Source organism: Pipistrellus kuhlii, unplaced genomic scaffold, assembly GCF_014108245.1.
Source record: "Pipistrellus kuhlii isolate mPipKuh1 unplaced genomic scaffold, mPipKuh1.p scaffold_m20_p_4, whole genome shotgun sequence".
NCBI classification, from domain to species: Eukaryota; Metazoa; Chordata; class Mammalia; order Chiroptera; family Vespertilionidae; genus Pipistrellus; species Pipistrellus kuhlii.
Window position 1 is genome coordinate 58,887,161 of NW_023425540.1, and position 26,536 is coordinate 58,913,696.

Genomic DNA, 26,536 nt, shown 5'->3' on the forward strand with positions numbered 1-26,536 from the left:
CAAGTAGTCATGTCCTAGGTTAGATTCTTCCCTGGCAAAAGTCAATCTTTACCCTAACTAAGCCTGCTTGTTGTCTATAATAATATTTCATTGGAGTGTCAGGGTAACTTGTAACTTCCCTTTTTTCCAGACGCCTCTGGGCACCACCAATGCACCAGGGCACCTGGACAGAGACCACAAATTCCCTCATTGTTATGTTAATCAGACTGTTGACTGTCCTGTACCTTTCTATATAAAAAGAAGCATGTGTCTATCGTTTTACTTTTTATCCAATCCCAGAAGTCCGTCCCCCTCCCACTCTGCTTTGGTTTCTCTGGCTACATATTAGATTCACCTGAAGACTTATTGAAGCATACTGGCACCTGGGACTGTCAGTTTCTGGCAGTGGCTTCCCATGCCAGTATTATTATAAAACTCCTTGATTGTAATGTGCAGCCAGGTCTGAAAATCTCTGTAAAGCTAAGTGTAAAGATAGCATTTACCTAACGTGGTTTTATCTTAAAATGTGGTTCATGGACCATCATCACCTGGGAACTTGTTGGAAATTTAAACTGTTCAGCCCTGCCCCAGACCTACCGAGTTAGACAAGTTGGGGGTGTGGCCAGCTACCTGTATTTTAATAACCTGCCCCCTATAAGAAAATCTGGTGCACACTTAAGACTGAGAACCACTGTCTAACCAAAGAACCTCCTTATTGCTCTTAATTTCTGAAGTGTGTGTTATATAGAGATGTTATAAGAATATTGTGGTTAGGAGCCAGAAAAACTTTTAGTTAAGGTCATTCTCAAATATATTTACTTTCTTGCCATACTGTATAGAACTGTAATATTTGATGGCTAAGGATCTGAATTGTATGTTATTCTAAACACATACAGATTATCTGAAGACATATAGACATGTAAAGGCAGATGTAGGAGACAAAGCTAACACACCCTCCAGCAGTAGATATTTTTAATAAAAGCCTTAAGTTCTAGGTACCATGTTTCCCCGAAAATAAGACCTAGCGCAACTTTGGGAGAAAAAATTAATATAAGACACTGTCTTGTTTTCAGGGAAACAGGGTAGCAAAGTACAGAATAATTTGGAGGCACATAGAAGTGTTTACTTCAGCAAAATATGTACAATACACCAACATGTCTTATGAGATGTGTGTAATGCAATATGTAAGAAAGCAGTGGTTTAGATTTCTTTTAAATCTAGTATGCACTACTGATAGAAACTTTTTTGGTTGATATGTTTTCTTTAGGGAAAGTCTAACTGATGAGTAGTAGTCACCAGGACAAAAGCATAGGCCAGATAGGATTAATAAACAGTGTTTAGGGTTCATTTATCCATATGCAGATTTTGCATAAATTAGTCTACATTTTTTTTAAAGCACTGCAAAATAAAATGAAACGTTAACAGTTAGTGAGACAATGGAACTTTATTTACATCCATATCCATTCCACAGATCACATCTTGAGGACAGGTGGTAATGTAGTGAAAGGCTATGCTCATTTTCTCCAGGCTGTGGGCAGAGACTCTCCAGAGTAGCAGTAATTGTTGATCTGAAACCTTTCAAGGAGAGAAAGAATTGCTGTAGGGATTCTATAACTTTATAATCCCCCAAATACCACTCACGTACAAATAAATGCTTGTCTTCTAGCTAGACACAGGTTCAGTTGGTTTTTCAAATACTCTAGCATGGCAGTACATTACTTGGGAAATTAAAGCTGAAACAGAATTATTCAACTCAAAACATCTCCTGTCTTTCACTACGAAAAACAGTAACAATTTCTTCCATAATACACTGTGGGAGAAAGTTATCAAGACAAAAATCAGCATTCAGAATGTTTTTTCTTACAGTTTTTAAACTGGCATTAGCTTGTAAATAGCTTTAAGCAATATTAACTTTTATGCCTTCCATCTTACCTGAAAATATATATACTAACAATCTGCATGTTCTGTATGATAGAGGTTGCTAATTTTCATTATTTTGCTATCAAGAAAGACATACTTTTTTTTAATAGGGAAAGAGATTTAAATATTAAATCTAAGACTTGATTTTCTCCAAATAATGGTTGTTTGCTTTCTAAGTTAAGGTAAATGTAAGATGTCTTATGATTTAATTTTCCCCAGAAAAAAATAAATGCCCTAATTCATAATATTTAGGTAATGGCCTCTTATTTTTGATATCTTTAATATTTTTTACATCATGAGACATCATTATGATCTTATCTAATTGTTACTGAAATGAGAACTATCTTTATTTGCCTTAAAAAATATTTTACAGCTGGATAGTAAGCCTTGGTAATTTTGTTACACTCTTCAGTCAGTTTAGTCTGATTCAGAAGACCCCTGTGGTATGATTGGGGCAGAGCTCAGTTTCTCTAGCCCAGACAACTATCAGTCTCTGTAAGCTACTTGGCTGATCAAACTATGGAGACACTGATTTCAACTTTTTGTTCTATTCTTAAACTATGTAGTTATATGCGATGTATTAAAACAAAAACATAAAGATGAAGGCATTTAAACATACTACAAATGACTCTGACTTGCAAACTAGAGAGGCCTCATGTGTTTGACCTTCAAGCCGAGGAAAGAAGGTAAGGCAGTTAGACTTAACCACTGCCAACTACAGATTATATCAAACTTCCTTTCATTTCCCAGAACTGCTCTTAGAGCCTGGTGTCATCATTAGCATATACTGCTAGCTAATGATATAAACAAGAACATACATGTAATCAGAGGCAGGCAAGTCTCTGGGGGGACCTTCAAATGGTTTAAAAAAAAGACTCAGAAAATAATAAGACTGTCCCAACATGTCAGCACTGAAGGATGAAAACAGGGATGATTTCCATTTTAGCATCTCAAAAACAGACAAATCTAGAGCTTATACACAGATTATCAAAGGCCACAAGACAGTATTACTGGTTCTACAGGGAACGGAGCTGCAGGTCACAGGTGTGTTTATGTTTACTTCCCCATTTAGCAGCGCAGTGACTGCTTTACAAAGCTGTTCCAGTATTCTGCTGCTACGTTAGGAAAACACAGGCCAACCTCCATTCAACCTCATTTATCACTTAAGACCCTTCAGCAGATCACACCAGCACAACAGACCTCCAGCTTTCTGCAGGTGCTCATGAGCATCACGCATGTTACAATCAGCACATTTCCCTACATGTACATATGCACAACTACATTGAAAGCATTTAATACAAAATTGTACATTACATGAAGTAGAACCTTAAAGAGTACAGAGAAAATGCATGCAGAGAGAGCCCATTGAAGTACAAAGCCCGTGGGATATGTCATTTTAAGTTTATATTTCCTGTAGGATGGTAACACATTCCCTATCCAGAGGCAAAACATAGTTTCCAAGGTTTTGGATACTGCCTATTGCATTACATTAAAATTAAAATGCTCCCTATGTATATAGACAGTAAAAGCAAAAAAATACTTACACACATTCCATTTTTTAACATATCAAAAATGTTTCCAAGGCAACATTAAAACGATTATACCACAGTCCCCAACACAACATCAAGCTCTAACAGGACGTGCGGAGGGCAGGAAGGCTCCACCCGGTGGGTGGTTTAGGAGCCCTTCTTCTCATCACCCAGTAAATTCACGGCAGCTTTCTTGGCTGTTAGGAGGAAAGGACATTGTGTCAAAGCTCTTTGCAATACAGGCTCTGCATGTAACGTAGCTACTGGGTAACAACTGGGAAGACTCACGTTCAGATGAGGACACACAGGTTTGTGGCACTAAAGGAAGTTTCCAGGAATTGGACAAGAAACAATTTCACGGCACAAATCCTGAGCACTTGAGCAAAGTTCTTGAAGAGAATCTAGCCTGGCCCCCTGGTAGTGAAGTGTCACCTAAGCCCATTGTCCTGTAAGCATCACAAGCTGCAGAGATCCCCGGGGCATATGGTGTTCCTCTGTACAATCAAGAAATTCTCGTTGGTGTACAATGTCACTAACTATGTCTCAATGAGATGACAAATAGGTCATCCGCCTATTCTGTGGTGACAGAAATCAGAGTGATCATTCCCAGTACCCAGACATGATGCCTATTTATACACATTTATGGTCTCTCATGCCACCATTTCTTCCTATGATGGGAAGAGTGTGCTACAAGTCTTTTGAGTTGGAAGCAAGAAAGTATTCTGAATGTGGCTGGAGAAAAACAGACACACGAGTCTCACTTTAAATCCATGGACACAAATCTCAAGTGAGTAATGCTGCCTGGCAATCGTGAGGCTGTCCCGGGCACTCCACTCTCCCAGTCTCAGAACAGCCAGCAAATCAGAGCCATACTCACGGGTTAACATGCCATCCCCAGCTGCTTTCACAACACAATGGGAGAGGTGAGTAACCAGCAGCACAAACATGATGGCCGGCAAAAATGAAAACATCTGGTCTTTCACAGGAAAAGTTTGCCGAACCTGGCCCTAGACAACTACTTCATACTTCTATTTCCATTCCTTTCTTCCCTATTCTCTTTCACTGACCTTTCTTATTTCACTGAGAAATGTGAAGCCATCAAAAAATTAGTTCCATAAGCTCCCACCTCACCTATCACCATTTCACCCATAAACCCCAATTTCCTCCTGTTACTATCAACTGTCCCTGCTCCTACGACCAAGCCCTCTGTACACTAGATCCTATGCCCTCTGGTCTAGACAAGGACAGACCAGCAATTCACCCCCTCACTTTTGCCATCCTCTTGCTCTTTATGGGATCATGCCCATTAATTTTCAAGCATACTTTGTTACTTCTACTTTAAGGAAATGGGGGGGAAATCCTTAGGACAGTTCCTTTTTCTAGTTATATCCCAATTCTTCTGTTCCTTTGCAGGCAATTTCTTAAAAACAGTTGTCTACATTCTGTCATGCTTTTCCTCCCATTTCTCTCAAAGCCATTCCAATCTGGATGTTGCTCCCACCACTACATAAATCTGTTTTGTCAAGATCACAGTGCCTTCCTCATTGCTAAATCATTGCTTGGTTTTCAGTCCTTGTCACTTGACCTGACTGCAGCATGTGACATAATGGATCACTTCTCTGCTTTGAAACAGTTTCTTCACGTGGCCCCAACAATATGTCTTGTGGTTTTCTTGCTACCTCAACTGGCCACTCCTTATCAGTCTACTTGGCTGGTTGCCTCTCATCTTCTCAATCTCTAAACATTGGGGCCTCAGAGCTCAATCCTTGGTCCTCTTTTTCTAACCACATTAACCCCCTTAGTGATCTCATTCAGCCTCATGCTTACTACAATGTCTATGTGCTGGTGACCCCCAAATTCATATCCTCAGCCCAGACTTGTCTCCTGAACTCTTGATGTCTATATCCAACTTGCTATTTGACTTCTCCATGTAGGTACTTAACAGACGTTTCAAAGTCATGTTCAAACTGGATTCCATATTTCCTCCTCTCAACTTATTATACCTAGTCTTCCCCAGTTCAATGGCAATTATATCCTTCCACCAGTGTTCGGACTCCTTGACTCCTGTCTCATACTCCACAAAATCTATAGTTCTACATTCAAAATCTATCAAGAATCCAATGTCTTACCTCCAACTGCTACCATTATGAACCAAGCCACCAGCATCATCTCCAGCCAGATTACTACCACAATGACCTTTTAACTGGTCTCCTGATTTCTTCCCTGTCTCCCTTCAGTCTAATCTTACAACAGTGGACAAAACGACCCTGTTCAAGCACAGGATAGGTCATGTTGCTCTTCTGTTCAAAATCCCCATCTCACCCAGAAGAAAAGCCAAAGCCTGTACAATAGCCTACAAGGCATTATGTGATCTGTCCTCTACCAGCCTCATTCCTTTATTTTTTATTGATTTCAGAGAGGAAGGGGGAGAGAGAGAGGTAAAAACATCAATAATGAGAGAGAATCACTGATTGGCTGCCTCCTGCACACCCCCTACTTGGGGGGGGGGAGCATGGGGGGGATCGAGCCCACAACCCCGGGGCATGTGCCCTTGGCCGGAATCGAACCTGGGACCCTTTAGTCTGCAGGCCGATGCTCTATCCACTGAGTCAATCGGTTAGGGTCAGCCTCACTCTTTAACCTCTCTGAACTGTCTCCTACTCTCCCTGTAGGTCATTCTCTTCTGGCTACACTGCTTCCACCTCCAGGCTTTTGCATGTGCTGTTCCTTCTGTCTGTAGCATTCTTCTCCATGGTTCCTTCTTTTACTTACCACTTTGATGTCTGATTCAGTACAGCCTTATTGGGGAAGACTTCCTAAGTCACTCTCTTTAAAACTGCAACCTTCCCTTCAGCCCCTAGCACTCCCTCTTTTTATCTGCTACGGTTTTCTTTTTATTGCCTAACTATATCATATAATTTAGTTTTTAATTTAATTTTCCCTCAGTAAGATTGTAAATCTTCACAAGTTCACTAGTTCATCCTCAGGGCTATGAACATGCTTGGCACATATTAAACACCTCAATAAATATCTACTGAATGAATGAGTCAGAGAATTGAGAGAGGGCATTCTCTGGGACCTGTAGCAAAAGCAATTTGAATAGCATATTAAGCAGTTCCACCTAAAATGAATTAAAGATGTACTTGAATATAAATATATATGATTCTTTGAAATCTGTACCCACCACAGAAAGTCATTTGTCCTAATGTGCTGACTAAATGGTGTATTAAACGTGGCACGGAGGAAGAATCTTGGGAAAAATAAAGGACAATAGGCAAAGTGTTGGTAGAGAAATCCCCGAGTGACCTTGGTATTGGCTGGGGAAAGCTAACAGGACAAGAAGGCCAGGAAGACTATTGCTTGAGCCCAGTATACCACCTCCCCTCTCACATGCTGCACCACACTGTCCCCCAGCCTCACCTTCTTTCGCGAAGGCATCTGCTGTCTCTTTGGCTTTGTCCTTCAAGTCGTTCACCACATTGTCTACCTGGGACTCGTGCTTTAAGAAGATAGGACGGATGATGCGCTTGTAGAGCAGTTCCGCCCCATTGGAAGGGCTCGGGGCCATGCACCACAGCAGGAAGCCGCACTGCACAGAATGAGGGAGAGTCAGAATGGTAACAGGAGGGGAGTGGGCACCCCACAACACACTGCCCTCTGCTCCGCTGGGGATGGCACTGCCTCTGCTATTTTCTCCAATAGCATTTCCAGAGTTTTCTGCAAGCTACGGGTGGGCTTTTCTTAGACCGGAAAATGTGCCAGATAATGGGCTAGTGAGGAAAAGCTGAGACTGAAAAGAAAGGTCAACCACATCAAGTCCAACAGCTTCCCTTCCTTCCTAACGTGGACCACTTTTTAGTTACAAAAGCTTTTATTATAACTCTTCAAAATCAATTTTAAAAACACAGTACTTATCTGCATGTGGAAAGCCCTGTATGGCTAAGCCTAATACCTATGACGCTTGTTCTCAGTAGGCTTATGTTGGTAAGTTTGTCACATTTGTTAATCCTGTTATAGGAAACATACCCTGGCTATTGTTGAAAACTTCCCAGAATGGAATCTCAGTTTTTAGTAGATTTTAGCCTTCAAGTAATCTTTAAAGTCAAGTGTTTCTCTTCTTTTATCCTGAATGTAGATATTATTCCTAACTCTTTATGGCACACTTTGTCATTAAGATTTTAAAAAAGAAGAAATTGACAGTATTTCTGCCCTAAAAACTTAAAAAAACATGAATTGTCAAACTAAATTTATATCTAAAATAATTTTACTGTTTATTCAAATGATAACAACTCAGCACTTCAAGATGACAAAGCAGTTTATTCCTCTGTAAGATAATAAGCAAAAACAGGAATATCCACTGTGATATGCTCATTCCCTTAGAAAGTTTAATGAACTGCAAACATTCTGGGTTCTTTTCATCTAAGAGTCTAACACCCAGCCTAGGTGACTGTAAAATAACTAATTTCCTGAGGTTCCAGATCTGTATTTTTTACTTCTCCTTAATGTAACTACCCCTCAACTTCTTAGGTCACAAACTTAACTATTTAGCCTTAGTCCTTGTTATTCCAAACCAAAGAATGTATTCAAATAATCAAGAAGCTGCACTGCTTTTCGAAATAATATTTTGAACTTAAAATGCACATATTTGTGCCCTAAAGTTTGCTTGTTCAGTACCATGTTGACTCTAAGAATTTTGTATTATATATTGAAGTTCTATTATCCTCAAAATAAATAAAATGCAGGTTCCCAACAGATTACTTTGTGGGGAAACGCACTTGTGATTAGAACCTTCATAGACACAAAAGCAGGGGGACTGTCGAAAGATGTGTCACCAGATTGGATTATGAAAAACAACCATAGTTATGGGCTTTTTACAGGAAACACACCTAACACCAGACCAATTTTAAAAACATAAAGGGCCTGGCTGGTGTGGCTCAGTAGTTGAACATCAACCCATGAACCAAGAGGTCACCAGTTTGATTCCCAGGCAGGGCATATGCCTGGGTCGCTCCTCAGTAGGGGGCTTGCAAGAGGCAGCTGATCTGATGATGTTTCTCATCAATGCTTCTATCTCTCTTCCTCCATTTCTCTCTAAAAATCAATTTAAAAAACATTTTTTTTTTAAAAAAAGAACACTTAAAGGGATCATCATCCTTTTATTTGTATTAAACAAACACCAACTCCCAAAGAGCTTATATAGTAATAGTACATATACATTACTTAAGGCAAAATAAGCAAGTAGTCCTAAAAGAAAACACTAAGAAAATTCATCTGAACCTTATGTCTTTGATACATATGTGAACTATATATAACTTTGCATATATCTTAATCACTTTATAATCATACTATATATCTTAATAACTTTATAATTATACTAGAGGCCCGATGCATGGAAGCCGTGCAAGAGTAGCCTTCCTTCCCCCGGCTGCCAGCACCGGCTTCCCCCTGGCACCGGGACCCAGGCTTCCCTTGCAGCCCCGGCTTCATCCAGGACGTCCGGTCTAATTAGCATGTTATGTTTTATCATTATAGATAATTCTTATTTGTATAGTTATATAATTTATAATTATATATAACTTCATATATAGATCTGAAATATAAAATCCACAATCAGATTTCAACACTTCCATCAGAGTTATATTTCAAACATACTAGAAATCAGTAAGAATACAGAAGAACACAAAATTTAAAATCTTGAGATATATATGTGTGTGTGTGTGTGTGTGTGTGTGTGTGTGTGTGTGTGTATACACCGACACACACACACACACACACACACACACACACAACAAACAGGGATTCTAAGAGAATTATATATTCTCTATTGTATAGAGAATAGAGAAAGGACTCAGAGAAACTGGGTCTGGCAAACCTTGTGCATGTCATTCCTTAAGTTTAACTCAATAAAATAGTTAATTGAAAAAAATGTTAAATCTACCTCATAAAGATTTTGTAGGAAATAAGAAAACTTGAGCACTTGGCACAGTAGGAACTTTGTGACTGTCCCAAGATCACTGTGTCTTCTACCAACATCTATGAAACAGTACAGCTAACTTATTAGCTTTAAGTGAGGTAGGATCAAGTCCCAGAACCAGCATACACCCTTTTTAAACAATTAAGTGATAATTCTCCTTTTCTACCTGAAATGAAATTCAAAGTAATTACACACATAATTACCCCCAAAAAATCAAGCTAGTAATCTTTCCTTATCTGAGGGGATATGTTCCAAACCCCTGTAGGTGCCCAAAACTGTGGACAATACAGAACCCTGCATACACCATGTTTTTCCTGTACAGACATACATATCTTTGATAAAGTTTAACTTATGAATTGGGCACAGTAAGAGATAAACAACAATAACTAGAAGTAAAATAAAACAATTACAACAATTTACTATAATAAAAATGATGTGAATGGCTCTGGGGCCATTATTAAGTAAAATAAAGGTTACTTGAACACAAGCCTTCCTGGGACAGTTGACCTGATAACTGAGCTGGCTACTAAGTGAGTAACAGGCAGGTGGCACATACAGTGTGAATCCTCTGCACAAAGGGATGATTCACATCTCAGGCAGGACACTGAAGGATGGTGGGAGATTTCATCATGCTACTGAGAACGGTGTGTAATTTAAAACTTATAAATTGCTTATTCTAGATTTTTCCATTTAATATTTCTGGACCATAGCTGACTGCTGGTAACTGAAGCTGCAGATAAGGTGGGGGAAACTGCTCTAACTGCAAATAAAAGAAAAAATATAGAGAAAGTAATTTATAATAAAACTATATATTTCAATATGTAAATCTTAAAGCCAAATTATACTAGGAAAAAAACATAAAATACTCGTAAGTACAATAGAATCTATGACTAAACAGTTGCAAATGAAATTTCTTCCATATATTCCCCAAAGGTTGAGAATTTCTGGACCAGAGGGATGATACAACTGGCTTTCCACATCAAAGTACTCAACCAAAGCACAATTCACTGCCATCATCTCCAAGTTATGATTTTATAACAGTCCCCCACTTCACTCTCCTTCCTGATGCATGACAGGCTTCAGAACCAGTTTACTGAGCACAGCACCAGGAACCGTGGAGCTCAGAGCTGGGAAAGCAAGCGGGGACGCATGGCAGTAGGAAGAGGAGATCTCTCAGAGCCTCCCTGCACATGCGTACACAACCACCCCAAACTCCAGTGAGACCGCACACACACACAGGCAGAACAAGACTTCTGCTACAGGTCCACGCACTGAAGGCCAGTTTCTTGCAGTACGCCTCGGGTCCTCAGCAGGTGCGGGCAGCTTCAGGTTTACCGTGTTTTCCCAGCACCAGCTCGCCCCGGGCTTCACCAGCTAGCCTAGTGAATTAGATGTTTTCTAAGCCACACATTGCATTAACCCAAAACGGAGAACTACCGTAAGTGACTGCCTTTTTCACTGGCTTTGCCTCTCTTGTCCTCTGCTTACAGCCTGGTTAATGACAGGCAGAGGGAGCCTGCACACCATCGCTCTAGTTAACATTCTCGAGGGAAGACCTTTGCTTTTTAATATCCATTCATGTAGTGCTGTCTATTGGTTGCTTATGTAGGTAATGCATACATATTCAAGACTCAATGCAATAATTTAAACAAAAGGACGTGAAGGAAAAGTTACATTCTTGACAGAACATCAGAACTGCATGTAGGCATTTTGAAGAGTATGCAGAGTTATCCAAGGGGATGTACTATGTACTACTGCACACAAAGGAAGTTTCTAACTACAGATAGTCTGTCCCTGATTTATCAATCTGACTTAATAATTTTTCCACCTTATGATGGTGCAAAAACACGACATTCATTCAGTAGAAACAAGATAGGCTCAGCTATGTCTGGTAGGTTAGGTGTATTAAATGCATTTCAACTTACAACATTTTCCACTTGCAGTGGGTTTATCAGGACGTGATCCCATCAAAAGTAGAGAGGCATCTGTATTTGGAGAGTGTTGTTTTTAGCATCTAACATCCTAGTATATTTGTTACTTATATAGGAGTGCTTTGCTGTGTTTTGAAAACTGGTATGGAGTTTACATTGACATTTGTAAATTTTATTTTTTTATTTATTTTTAATATATTTTATTGATTTTTTTACACAGAGGAAGGGAGAGAGACAGTTAGAAACATCCATGAGAGAGAAACATCGATCAGCTGCCTCCTGCATACCTCCTACTGGGGATGTGCCTGCAACCAAGGTATGTGCCCTTGACCGGAATTTAACCTGGGATCTTTAAATCCACAGGCCAGGCTGACTCTCTATCCACTGAGCCAAACTGGTTTCGGCGACATTAGTAAATTTTAATTCTTACCATTTAAAATTGCAAGTAATAGTATCCTGGCTGGTTTTCCTAAATAGACTATCTGATTTTCAGGAATGGGTTACTGATGTGGAGACAGGTGCCCATATTATAACCCTGGGGATCAATGTGAAGTGGAAATAGCTCACTGGATTAAGAATCAGGAGAGTTGATATCTACTTTATGACTTTAGAAAAATCAACCTCTCTCAGTTAATTTTCTCTGTAGGATTCTAGCAAAGTCCCAAATTCATGTACTTGAGGAAGCTATATGAGATAATAGTAGCATCACCAAGTCCTATAGTTCATACTGTTGTTGAAAATCTCTGAAATATTATCCTTCTATGTAAATATCAACCCTTCAGCAGTCCAGAAAAGCTGCTTCATCCATCTTTTCTGGATGAATTAAGGCAAGACTACCAGACAGTGTCTGTATGTCTGCCAACTCTCCAACAGCATTACTTTATGGGCTATTCTCCAGACTGTTAATTTAGTTCTTTTCTGCACCCTCTTGAGACAGAAACATAATTACTACTATCTACTTACATCCTTAGCATTTTCCAGCTCTCAAGTAAAATAACTTCCTTGTATTAAAAATAAAGTTAATTACTGTTCAATTCTCAAGGTGATGATATTCAGCCACCAGCTTTTATAACTCCCTTTTCTTAATCTGGGTAACTATGCCACAGCCCAGGATACCCTGAGCTACACGGCCTGCCCATTCCTTTAGTCAAGCTGTCCTGACAGCTAGCTCCCGATACTCCCAAGCGCAAACACCAGCCCACTCTTCTTACCTGTGGTTCAGAGTCCGTGCTTTCTGAACAGAACTCTTGGCACTATTAACACTGACACACAGAATCCCTTCATTACAAATTACAATAGGACAGATCACTCTGTGATTCTAATGGTGTCACCATCCAATTTTTCCCTAGAAGGGTTTTAATTCCAAGGTAGGGAGGGATATGCTTAACATGCACAGTTTGGGACTAGCCTGGTCAAAACTGAGAGCTACCGTCAGAAAAATACATATTTTGGCACTGGTCTCCTGATATACTGCAATCACTTCATCAGGAATCTACATCTCAGGAAGCCTTTGCAAGGTGGTCACAGCAATAGTGATGCGCTGGGTTATATGACTGGTCAGAGTGCAAAAACAAAAGCCCAAAGAGAACATGCCAAGGGGAACATGCTCCATCTGTTTTGCCTCCTACAAAGTTAAGACAAATGTTATGCTCTCTGTCAATGGGTGAAACAGTTCAGGTGACAGTCTGGATCAGACTTAAACTTGACTGAGTTTTTCAACCTTGTTTTAAAAATTAATCTCAAAAATAGCCGAAACCGGTTTGGCTCAATGTAGGGGTGTCGAACTCAATCAGAGAAGGGGCCAAAATCTAAAATCCAGCCTAAATCGCGGGCCGAATGGTTTACTGAACAGTCATAAACTGTCATTGTGATGGAAACGCAGCGGAGTGCAGTGATGACAGCATGGTGCGGGCCACATTGCAAGGCCTGGTGGGACGGATTTGGCCCGTGGGCCTTGTGTTTAACACATGTGGGATAGAGCGTCGGCTTGGGGACTGAAGGGACTCGGGTTCGATTCCGGTCAAGGGCATGTGCCTTGGTTGCAGGTGTATTCCCAGTGGGGGATGTGCAGGAGGCAGCTGATCGATGACTCTCTCTCATCAATGTTTCTAGCTCTCTCTCTCTCTCCCTTCCTCTCTGTACAAAATCAATAAAATATTTTTTAAAAAATTAATCTCAAAAATGATTTTAATGACAGTAAAGATGAGGTGCAGATATTTATTTCAGCATTAATTATAATGCTAAAGCAAACTTAAATGTCTTTCCATTGGGAACCAGGCAAATTATTGTCTATAATGGATAGTCAGTCATCCACTGAATATTGAATAACAAGAGAAAACTCAAGAGTATTGTATTAACTGAAAAAAGTGAGATGCAGAATTGTATATCATATATATAGAATTGTATATCATATATGCCTCAGCAATACATATATGGTTATGACAATAACATGCAGTTTTGTTTGTATTTATGTCATAGACCAATATATTTGCACATTAAAAAAAATAGGAAGACTACCCTAAGATGTTTTTTGTGTGTTTTTTTTAAATATATTTTATTGATTTTTTACAGAGAGGAAGGGAAAGAGATAGAGAGCTAGAAACATCCATGAGAGAGAAACATCGACCAGCTGCCTCTTGCACACCCCCCACCAGGGATGTGCCCACAACCAATGTACATGCCCTTGACCGGAATCGAACCTGGGACCCTTTCGTCCGCAGACCGATGCTCTACCACTGAGCCAAACCGTTTTCGGCTACCCTAAGATGTTAATACTGGTAGGTTTCCAATGTTTTTTGTGCCTCATCTAAAACATGCTCCCTCTACATGGCCAAAACCGGTTTGGCTCAGTGGTAGAGAGTTGGTCTGCGGACTGAAAGGTCCCAGGTTCAATTCCGGTCAAGGGCATGTACCTTGGTTGCGGGCACATCCCCAGTAGGGGTTGTGCAAGAGGCAGTTGGTCGATATTTCTCTGTCATCGATGTTTCTAGCTCTCTATCTCTCTCCCTTCCTCTCTGTAAAAAATCAATAAAATATATTTTAAAATAAATAAATAAATAAAATAAAACATGCTCCCTCTACACACACATACAACTGACTGTAAGCAGTGAGATGGCAGATACTTTTGTTTTATTGACCAAAGTTTCCCCCAAACCTAGAACAGATCCTGGCACATAGAGGTTCTAAATAAATATCTGCTGAATCAAGAAATGAACAGATGCTCTTTTCATAATCGGGGAAAAGGGACTTTACATTTACTTTTAAACCCTTCTGTACACTAGATGGCCCTAAATAGTATTTACAAAGTCATAATAAAGTGAGGGTGAATGTTTACCTACCCCAAATTATGATACGAACGCCTGAGGAAGATGGGGACAAGGGAGGCTGCATGTGTGTGGGGGACAAGGAGGAAAGGGAGCCAGATCCTTATCTTCCAGTGTGAATCAAGAGCTATGTGAAAAATAGAAAAGTTAAAAGGGGGCTGAACAAGAATATTATTTAGCCTGGCTGGTGACTTAGTGGTTGAGCATTGACCTATGAACCAGAAAGTAATGGTTCGATTCCCAGTGAGGCATAGGCCCGAGTGCAGGCTCAGTCTCCAGTGGGGGATGTGCAGAAGGCAGCTGACCAATGATTCTCTCTATTGATGTTTCTCTCTCTCTCTTTCTGTCTCTCTCTCTCTCTCTCTCTCTCTCTCTCTCTCTCTCTCTCTCTCTCTCTCTCTCTCTCTCTCCCCCTCCCTCTCCCTTCCTCTCTGAAATCAATAAAAATATACATTTTTAAAAAAGATTATTTAGAGACAGAGTTAAATGGCAAGATAATCTGCCATAAATGAAGGAACAGGGTTGCTTTTGAAGAAGCAATACAGGGGGGAGAGGAGGCAGAACTGCTATTCTTCAACTCTCTGACAGAACTATTTGGACCTCTAAAGTGTGTGATGTGCAGCTTTTATTAAAACAAGTGCTTATGGGTCTGAAGGGAAAGAAGAGAGTTTCTTCATACGGGCTGGCACACACCCTCTCGTGTGGGAAGCCTGGCTGAGAACCAGACTACTTACAACCTACCCAACTTACAGGGAGCAGGGCTTCCGCCATGGAAGACACTTAAGGATCAATGGAAGATAGCTCGTCCCATTTAGGGAAAAAGAACCACTCTAGCTATTAAAACGCATGAGCTCTTTCTTTCTCATTCACCTTTGGTGCAAATCTGGAGTGGACACAGGTCCCATGGGAACAAGTTTCAACTTCTACTCCTTTCCCCACAGGTTGGGCATCCTCAGCCCAACACAGGTGCTGTCAGAGCTGACCCCAACTAGGGTACCCGCCAACATCCTTAAAATGATTTCCACTGAGAGCCCATTTCCCATCTTCTTTCTCCAAACCTACATAAGAAAAAAGTATTTCTTCTTCCACAAATAAAGACTCCTCCCTGGAATATGTTCACCACTGGGACTAATCTGTGGCCTGTGAAAATTTGCAATGCTTAAAATTAAACATAGACAACTGCATGTAGATAGGATCTTGGCGAGCAGCAGTGTTTGTGATCTGTCATAGTATTTCCATGTTTTACTATCACCTTCATCTTAAACACACAATTGCTATGGCTGTTTCCAAGACAGTATGCAAAAAATATTAGACGTGTTGAATCCTGTCTTCCTATTCATAGGATCTGAGGCAGAGCCACAGATGTCTAATATTCAAGCATTTATTTGTTCCCATTCTTGTTTATAGGTCCTGAGATGGAGTTTCTTTTAGGGATAAGGGCAAATCAAGTACTTATATGGAAGGAGACAGAGCAGTTTAGGGAACTGCCCACATACCTTTAGCATGTAGTAGAAGGGGAACCAGGACAGGAAGAGGTCAGAGAAGAATTCGGCGATGCTGAACACACCATACACTACCCAGTAGGTCAGCCACTGGGTATCATCTTCTTTGTTGGGACTCTCTATGGCTTTAATTCTGAAAGGCAATATAAAAACAAGTATATCATGTAGTAGGATCTCAATGAACCGTTTTCAAACATACTTCCACAGACAGCCCTCTACCACCAACTGAGAAATACAGGCAAATGTATCCACTGTGTCACTAACAAGAGCACAACATAAAGGCAGGAAGAATAATGTGGAGCTCAGGACAAGTCCTATTTGTTCCAGTGTTCTGGTCACAGAAGAAACCAGTGCCAGCTGAGACGTGGTCTCTACCCAGGCCCCAGAAGACACTGCCCTTGACTGGGAACCCAGTAATTCCCACTCCCAGGGGTTCCTGCCGCCAGGGATATATAAAAAATTCCCTCATAATAACGAGTTCTCACGTACTTTAATAACTGAGGTACATTGTGGGTGAATAGGAGTTTTCTGTGCGTTGAGTGTGGTTTATCTATTTACTATATCTAAAAGGGTTTTTAAAGTCATTAGTGTGATAAAATTTTATTTCTTATACATATATCCTGGGCAGAGGGGATGCACAGTCATATTTCACTTAAGGCCTTAATTTTGGGAACTAAAACAGTCATAAGTAAACACACATATCCACACATAAACTGCTAAACATTTCATGAAACTACCCAATAGTTTAAACTCTATTCTATCATTGTTTTTATTTTTTTATTTTTATTTTTTTTAATATATTTTATTGATTTTGTACAGAGAGGAAGGGAGAGAGATAGAAAGCTAGAAACATCGATGAGAGAGAGTCATCGATCAGCTGCCTCTTGCACACCCCCTACTGGGGATATGCCTGCAACCAAGGTACATGCCTTTGACCGGAATCGAACCTGGGTCCCTTCAGTCCCCAAGCCGACGCTCTATCCATTGAGCCAAACCGGTCTCGGCTATCATTGTTTTTAAGAAATTAGTCAAGATCCAGATTCAAAAACAGAAAAGCTACCCTAACAATTCAAGTACAGTGCTTTGAGAAATTAAAAAAAAAAATTAAATGGTTAGTTCCTTTTCTTATCAACAATATGAATTCAAAAGTTTCTACATTAATATACCTGAAACATTATGTGGTAACAATGAAAATAGAAATAAACTCAAAATTGAACACACACATTGATCACAACTTTTAGAAAACCAGGGCAATGAAAGACAGAAGACTAGTCTTATTAAGGTGAAGAGATTTTTCTACTACTGAAGCATTTAATTATTGCTTTAATTTGAAACACAATTTAAAAAATATGTCTACATGTCATAACATCATAAACTAGTCAGAACAAGAAAGAACACTGAAGACAGACTCACCCATTCAGTTTACAGTTTAGGAACCTGAGACTCAACAAGGTAGACAAGAGCTTAAAACCGGGGGTTCCTGAATGCTGTTTCCTTACATACTTTCTCGTCCAGGTGAGGTGACAGATGATGCTTCAACAATACATTCTACTGCCTTGTACATATATTGAATCGTATTTCAACTTTTGTATCAGGAGGATGTATCAACTTAGATAACATAAGGAATTCAAGAAATTATAGGATGCACTCTATACCCTTAAATCATTTCCAGTCCAGCCAAAATGGCAAAGCTAAAGAAGGGAGGTGCAAGGAGCCTTGTAATCATTTAACTCTCACAATAGCCCTATGGAATAGGTGTTATTTTCATTCTTGAGAGGAAGAAACAGGGACATGGCGGGATATGCAGAAGATGGTTGACAACAGTATAGGAGCAGATCTCAGCTCTAAAAATTCACTGAGTAGAATTAGAAATCATAGGCTGTGGAGTTGGAAGATATCTTAGAGATAAACTAGTTTACATTCTACATTTTATAGACAACAAATGGATTTCAAGGAGAAAAGGGTGATATTAAATGAATTTCAACTCAAACTATAAGATTACAGAGGCATGTGTTCATTCATTTTTTAAGGGCAACATGAACTGTTTAAATACATTTCTGGCATATTCATACACTAAAATATTTGAAGTCTTTAAAAAGGATATTGACAGGGAAAAATGTCTAAGAAGATGCCAGAACCGGTTTGGCTCAATGGATAGAGCGTCGGCTTGGGGACTGAGGGGTCCGGGTTCGATTCCGGTCAAGGGCATGTACCTTGGTTGCGGGCATATCCCCAGTAGGGGGTGTGCAAGAGGCAGCTGATCGATGACTCTCTCTCATCGATGTTTCTAGCTTTCTATCTCTCTCCCTTCCTCTCTGTACAAAATCAATAAAATTAAAAAAAAAAAGAAAGAAAAATGTCTAAGATGTAGTGTTGTGTATAGAAAGGAAATTACTAATTTTGTGTAAACGAAAAGTCTGTGTATGTTTACAGATTAAAAATGGTGTTCAAAATTGTTACAGCTATTTCTGAATATTAGAATTACAAAATTTTAGTGTGTGGTTTTTTTTGTTTGTTTTTTACTGTCTTTGCAATGAGCATATACTATTTTTTATAACCAAAGGAAGGAAAAGATTTCTATTTGGGGGAAAAAGAGCACCAGACTTACTATACCTACTTCCTCCTATGCAATTAGGTCACTCTCTAGGGCTTTGTTAAAAACAAACACTAAAGTGAACATCAGACACATTCCTTAATTTCTCTCTTGAGAAAACAGCTCATGTTTTTCTTGTTTTGTTTTGTTTTTTACAAATAAACTTCTATAACAATGATCAGACACAATCTGTTGTGTTTTAAGCACCCAAAGGCCTTTAATACACTCACACATTCACATAAAGGCACCCAGAGAGAGGAGTCATAAGCCCATCTCATGAAAGTAATTTGTCCTAATTTTCTAGTTAAAGGAAACTATATATATATAAAATTAACTATACTGAACTACGAAATAGCCATACTTTTTCCTCCATTTCTTCCCAATGCTCATCTGGCTTTATATCATTTCACCATCCTTAGCTTACAGTTTTGTATTCTGTTTCTACCACTTACTAGGTATATGATATTGGGCAAGTTATTCTGGGCTTCAGTTTCCTCATTTTTTCAACTAGGGATGAGAAACCTCTCTGTGTTGTTATGAAGACTAAAGTGGTTAATACATGTAAAGCACTTAGAAAAAAATGACTGGAACAGAGTAAGCATCACTAAGTATTATCTTAGTAATAATTACAATTCTATATAATAAAACCCTAATACGAAAATCAACTGAACAGAGGAATGACCAATAGAACAACCAGTCACTATGACACACACTAACCACCAGGGGGCAGATGCTCAACGCAAGTGGTCAGTGCGCTCCCACAGGAGGGAGTGCTGCTCAGCCAGAAGCAGGGTAGATGGATGGCAAGCACAGCGGCAGTGGTGAAAGCCTCTCTCGCCTCCACTGCAGGCAGGCAGTAGGGAGCAAGGGGTCCCGGACTGCAAGAGGGATGTCCATGGTGGGCTCCCAGACTGCAAAAAGGTGCAGGCCGGGCTGAGAGACCCCTCCCACCACCACCGGTGCACAAATTTCATGCACGAGGCCTCTAGTATGGTCATAATTTATCATCAGGAGACCATAGACTAAAAAAAAATTAGAGTGGTAAGAACACTCCAGTCTTTCCAGCTAAGCAGAGCTGATAAAGGATTAATATAATTGTTAATAGGCTAAAAGGAGATTAGAGAATTATCCATGGATTTCAATTATGCCTCTCTCCCCAAATCGCAAATGCTACAGAAAGTAATGTTAGCTGAAATTCCAAAAATTCTACTAGCAGGTTAATGGGAACAAATTTGACACTTTTTTTCAGGTGGCTAGCCAAAATTCTTACATTGGTATTGAACTGGAACTAATATGTCCAATACCCACTGGCCAGCCTGCATCAGAACACTCAGCCATATGACTGGTGCAGCTGCCTCCACCCTCACTGACCCAGCTATTGTTCACACCTTTGCTGATGCTTTCTAAAAGCAAGGGCAGGAGCCGAAACCCGTTTGGCTCAGTGGATAGAGTGTTGGCCTGCGGACTGAAGGGTCCCAGGTTCGATTCCGGTCAGGGGCATGTACCTTAGTTGCAGGCACATCCCCAGTAGGGGTGGTGCAGGAGGCAGCTGATTGATGATTCTCTCTCATCGATGTTTCTAACTCTCTATCCCTCTCTCTTCCTCTCTGTAAAAAATCAATAAAATATATATTTTAAAATAAATAAATAAATAAATAAATAAATAATAAAAGCAAGGGCAGGAGCCAAGTGCGGCCAAAGGATAGCAGTAAACACAAAGTCCATGTTTATTAACATGTAATAATAGCATTCAGAAGTTTAAGCAATTAACAGATACAAAAATTTATATACTACCCAACTTTTAGCTAATATTTGTATTATAAATATTCTGTTATAACATTAAGAAACTAAAACTAGCAAGTAGAAAAGCAGATATGAGGGGAAAACCACATTTTCTATGTTTTTGAGATATTCCTGTTATAGTTTCAATTATTGATATTTTCTTCTTCCATTGATGACAACTTCAGTTAAGTTCTATCATTGGGATGGATGTTACATTTTCATATTTCAATGAAGTTATAAATTAAACATTTTTTAAAAAATATATTTTTATTGATTTTTTTACAGAGAGGAAGAGAAAGGGATAGAGAGTTAGAAACATGGATGAGAGAGAATCATTGATCAGCTGCCTTCTGCATACACTCTACTGGGGATGTGCCCGCAACCAAGGTACATGCCCTTGACCAGAATCGAACCTGGAACCCTTCTGTCCACAGGCTGACGCTCTATCCACTGAGCTAAACCGATTTGTGCATAAATTAAGCATTTTTGACACTATTTTAACTCTTTCAGACTCAAAGGTTATCTCTAGTTATTGGGTATTTCAATACTTTCATTAATGTCATTAAATTGAAAAATGTCAATTTCCTACATTAGAACGGTATATTGTATAACTTAATATTTATGTATTATACGCACATACATATGCAGTGAAGGGTAAGTATAAGATGGATGGCAAATCTGGAAAGTTCACTGAGAAGTTTTACCAGTTTCATTCTATATCCTGTATTACAAATTATATAATCCTATATAATAAAAATGTAGTATGCAAGTTGTCCCCTCGCCTGGGGATTGTCAGGGAGTTCGACCAGGGGGTGGGGCCCTGGCTGGCAGCCGGCATCCATTAAGGATCCTACCAGTGCACACGAGCACTGCGCCTCTAGTAAATAATAAAATAAATAATGCCGTTAGTAAAAGCCTTTACCAATAATAAAATAAAAAAAAAGCTTTGAGATGTGCTGTTCATAAAGAAGAGAAAGGAAACTGTTTGTGGTTAAATAACAAATAGTCCAGAGTTCAAGGTAGATCCTTTGATGCTTGAATATGAACTATGTTTATAATCCTTTCTGATACAGCAGACATGTAATTTGACCATCCATAGTGCCCACTATGTACGGGACTGTTTTGGGCTGTTTTTATCAAGAGAATTTGAAGTAGAAATGCCTCATAGCTCATAATGGTTTTCCTACTCCCGTTACCTCTGTTTAGGACTCTGCTATTGTGAATCTTATTTGACACATGCAGTGCATCAAGCAGGAAGGAAAAGCATCACATATTTTAAGACAAACACTGTGCCAATTAATTTTTTTTCTTCAAGGAAAACAAGGTCAGAACCATGGAAATTCAGTTACCTTGTTTTTCACTGTTGAGTGGGTATGTTGCAAAGCAAGAGAGAGGATCAACAAGCAAGAGAGACAAGTGAAAGAAAACAGAATATACAATACAACCAAGTTGCTTGTGTACTGTTTATATCATGCTTAACCCACCTCATCCCAACACCCACTCCCCAAAAGACATGAGCTAGCTAGTGGCAAATGTGCTTCTGAGAAACATAGCAACTGTCTTCTACTCTTTAATATAGTGTTCTCCTATAGTATAAAATAACCAACTTAATGAAATTCATGATATGTAATAAGCTAAATTCACAGGCAAATACATTTTAAGATGAGTCCATAAAACATCTCTAATGGAGAGTGAATTACTGAAAAAAAAAAAAAAAAAAAGCATTCACTGGTCAAAAATTTTAGTTAAATTATTATGACATTATTTATCATCTATCGACCATTTTTTAAATTTTTTTCTTCATTTTTTTATTAAGGTATTATATGTGTACATATCTTTCCAATGCCCCCCCCCCATATATGCCCTCCTTCCCCAGAGTTCTTTGTCCATTGTTTATGTTTATATACATGCATAAAAGTCCTTCGGTTGATCTCTTATCTCCCCCATATCTCCCTACCCTCCCCGCTGTAATTTGACAGTTTTTTCGTTTCTTAACGAATATCTTTTTGTTCATCAGTACACCATTTTGTTTTTAATACAAATAGGAAGATTCAGTCACAAATATAAACTGTGGGAATGTTGACAGTGAGCAGCCTGGGGAGTCAGGCCTCTCTATTACCAATACTTGGTTTTGCCTCAACAGTCTTGTGACCAGAGTGAAATAACTTCAGTTTGTGATCCTCATTTCCAATCTGTTAAAGTTGGCTACAACACCCACAGCTCAATCTCCAAGACTTCTCCAAGCTAACATTTTATAACTCAAAACTGAATGCCTTCAAAGGGATTGGTTAAAAGGAATTAATGCCTGAAGCAATACAATAAAAGATGCAAATCTTACTGGCACAAAGGGAAGATAATAGCCCTGGTCCATTTGGTTCAGTGGATAGAGCATTTGCTTGAGGACTGAAGGGTCCCAGGTTGGATACCAGTCAAGGGCACATACCTGGGTTGGAGGCTTGATTCCCAGTGGGGGGCATGCAGGAGGCAGCCAATCAATGATTCTCTCTCTCCCTCTCCCTTCCTCTCTGAAATCAATAAAAATATATTTTAAAAAATTGAAGACAATACATTGCCCAGCTGGTGTGGTTCACTGATTGAGCATTGATCTATGAACCAAAAGGTCAAAGTTCAATTCCGGGTCAGGGCGCATGACCAGGTTGTGGATTCAATCCCCTTAGTGGGGGGCATGTAGGAAGCAGCCAATGGATGATTATCTCCCATCATTGATGTTTCTTTCCTTCTCCCTTCCTCTCTGAAATCAATTATTTATATATATAAATAATGTGTGTGTGTGTGTGTGTGTGTGTGTGTGTGTGTGTGTGTGTGTGTAAAAAGGCAGCTACATAAATGCCATAACAACCTAATAACCGGTCCCTATGGATGCCTACTGTACCCAGTGAACAGCCTGATCCAGGGATGGGGCTGGTAGCCAACCTCGCAGTCCCTCCCCAGCCAGCCTGGCCAACCTCCCGCCATCTCCACCTCCCAACAGGCCCAGCCCCAATCAACCTTGATTGGGGCTGGGCCAGCTGGACCCTACCCATGCACGAATTCGTGCACTGGACCTTTAGTATATATTGTATATAAAGAAGATATTATCTTTGTCAAGTGTGGTATCATAAAGCTTAACTTCAGCTCAAACACCCTACCTATTCAAAACAACCTAAACTGACCTTCCCCAGACAAAAGAGGGCCATATCAAGATTCAGAGAGCAGTCTAGAGTTACCTCTGACAGGTAAGTGATCCTCACTAGATCACCTGGCCTGTCTCAGAAGCTGCAGGATATATATAGTGGCCGTGTGACTGAAAGGGACAGATGATAAGCTCTATTCCCAGGAATCAGAAGAGCAAGCAAGTGATAGAATGAAGTCAGGGCAGGTTTCTGTAGCCCCACTTATATATCAGGTGCTCCAAAAAAGTAAATTTCACTAGCAATTTTATATGAATGCTTGTTCCTCAAAATTAAATTGGTAATGTTACTGATAGACATGAAATGCCTCAAAATACCCCAGTATGTATTGACACTTGTTTTAAATACTATATAAGTCCATTAAGTTGAAAACTGAGTCCTCATACAAAGTCAGCCCTGAAAAAGAGAAGAAGAGGGGGGGAAGGTGTTGAAGGCAACTCAGAAGAGCAAACACACCAAATATCCAGGCTTTCATAAAGAGAGAAAAAGAGTTCCTTAAAATGCAAAAAGAACATGCCAGAGCAGGAATGGGATCTTCCTCCACTCCTTAGAGCCTAAAAACTATGTCATGAATAATTTAAATCATCTTATGTGCTCCTCAAAACTTTCTTTTCCCTATGATACAGGCAAAGAGACTTTTTTTTTTTTTTTTAAACCAAATGCTGGCTAGAATTACTATACCTAAAAAACTGGCACAGATTGTTTTAATAATATTGTATTTTTCTATTTTTTCCACATTCTTCCATCTTAAAATAGTCAGCAATATTAGCAATAACACTAAGTGAAAACACAACCAGTAAAAAGCTGACAAAAGTAAAATGTTGAAATGCTTAAGGCTTCAGTTTCGATCCAAGTGCACAGTTGGCCAGAATATCTGTGTTTCCTTCATATGGCCCAAGAAAGCAGTGTGGGTAGACACTGCTCTGCTCTGACACAGTGCAGAGAGAAAAACTAGTGTAATAGGAACACAAGCAGCTTAGTAGAAAATATATCTGCTTAACCCCCGCCCCCCAAAAAAGACAATATACCTGCTCCCAAGTTCTCATGGGTTAAAAGGGAAGAAACATAAGATAATTACAAGTTCTCAAAAAACACAAAACACACACACCCCTTGCTAGTGATTCTATTAGGAGACTGCAAACCCACATCCTCCAGCACCATTAGGGAAGCCCAGCTCTGCTTCAGATGGCTTGCTTCTGTGAGACAAAGTGGTGCAGAACTGTCAGTCATATAGTCACATGGCAACCTGCTCAAACCTCCTCAGGGCAATGAACCTGTTTAGGAGTCTGCCATTGCAAGTCTTAAATAAGCATATTTCAACCATTTCTAACCTGAATTTCCTCACTTTATAATTAGCTAAGATGATGCTGTGGCTTTTACTTATGGTTACTTGTTAGTACAACTTCGCAGTTATTTTGACAGTGGTTTGTGTGTGTGTTTTTTTCATTTTCCAATTGTATCCCCCCCCTTCCCTTTTTGATCTAACCTCACATGGTCATCCCCAAACATCACTTCTTGAGATCTGTTGGCTCCTGACACAAAATTAAAGGCAAGACTGAATTCCCTCAGGAAATCAAAGTTAAAAACATGGACTTTGGAGCCAGACTTCCTGGGTTTAAATACCAGTTGTTAGGCCTTAACCAAATTACTTCTTTCTGTTTCCTCACCTGAAAAACGGGAATAATCATAGTACTTATATTGTAGGGCTGTCATGAGAATTAAATAAGCGATCTTTGTAAAGCATTTAAACAGAGATCCACAAGTGTCTATGTAATTAAATGCTGCACCGGTGTTCAGGAACCATGCAAAGAGCTAATTGCTGTTAGACTCTCTATATTAAATGGGCTGGTTGAGGACACACAGAAGAAAAACTGACACATCACTGAAGTGGGCACAAGATACAAAAGCATAAGCAATCATTATATTATACACACACACCAAAACACTGCACTCTATACATACTTAATTTTTCAGCCTTGGCACTAAATTATGCCTCAATGTGCATATTCACATTTCTGTGTCATCACTGATGGCTCCAGAACAAACCTGGCCTCGGTGAGACCTTGAGAAACATACTCCACCTCTGTCCCCCAGTCATGTGAAAACTGAGTCAAACTACATGTTTGATCTCTAAGGCCCAACTCTGATAGACCCAGGAAGATGGCAGCCTGATCCTTAAGAAAAATATAAGCCAAAACAGGTTTGGCACAGTAGACAGAGCGTCGGTCTGTGGACTGAAAGGTCCCAGGTTCGATTCCGGTCAAGGGCATGTACATTGGTTGCAGGCATATCCCCAGTGGGGCGTATGCAGGAGGCAGCTGGTTGATGCTTCTCTCACATCGATGTTTCTAAAACTCTATCCCTTTCCCTTCCTCTCTGTAAAAAAAAAAAAAAAAATCAATAAAATGTATTTTTTTATCTAAAGAAAAAAGAAAAATATAAAATGAAAAGAGGAAAATATACTTTTATTGGAATTTTAAAAAGGTTGTTGAGTTGGGACAAAAAGAACACTCTCCTCCTTTCCCTTCTCTGAGGAGCAAAAATAAAAATCTATATAATAAAACCCTAATATGCAAATTGACCGACCAGCAGAACAACCCGTCACTATGGTGTGACACCAGGGTCTGCCTCCGAGAGGGAGGTGACCAGCGGCAGAGACTGGCGAGCACCTGCCCCACCCCCTACCTCAGGCCCAGCAACCAGCAGTGGGACATCCCCCAAGGGCACATCCCCCACCACGAATTTAGTTCACTGGGCCTCTAGTAGAAAATAAAGTCATTAGACTTTACCTCATCATTCCATTTGAACAAAA

At 39.7% G+C, this 26,536-nt stretch overlaps 1 protein-coding gene across 2 annotated transcripts in view; it reads right to left on the reverse strand.

Annotated features, from left to right (window-relative positions):
- Window positions 1-1,406: 1,406 nt before the first annotated feature.
- REEP5 (receptor accessory protein 5) overlaps window positions 1,407-26,536 on the reverse strand; it is a 30,922-nt gene continuing 5,792 nt past the window's right edge. Inside the window, exons 3-6 of one of the 2 annotated variants that reach the window (XR_004982867.2) lie at window positions 16,153-16,291; window positions 6,849-7,017; window positions 3,444-3,625; window positions 1,407-1,554 (exon numbers count right to left, since the gene is read on the reverse strand). Coding sequence is in view for 1 of the 2 variants with exons in the window: in XM_036409384.2 (XP_036265277.1) it covers window positions 3,576-3,625; window positions 6,849-7,017; window positions 16,153-16,291 (358 nt within the window). In the remaining variant the exon portion in view is untranslated. Of the gene's footprint in view, window positions 3,626-6,848; window positions 7,018-16,152; window positions 16,292-26,536 lie in introns of both variants that reach the window. The other variant, XM_036409384.2, reaches the window with a different exon arrangement.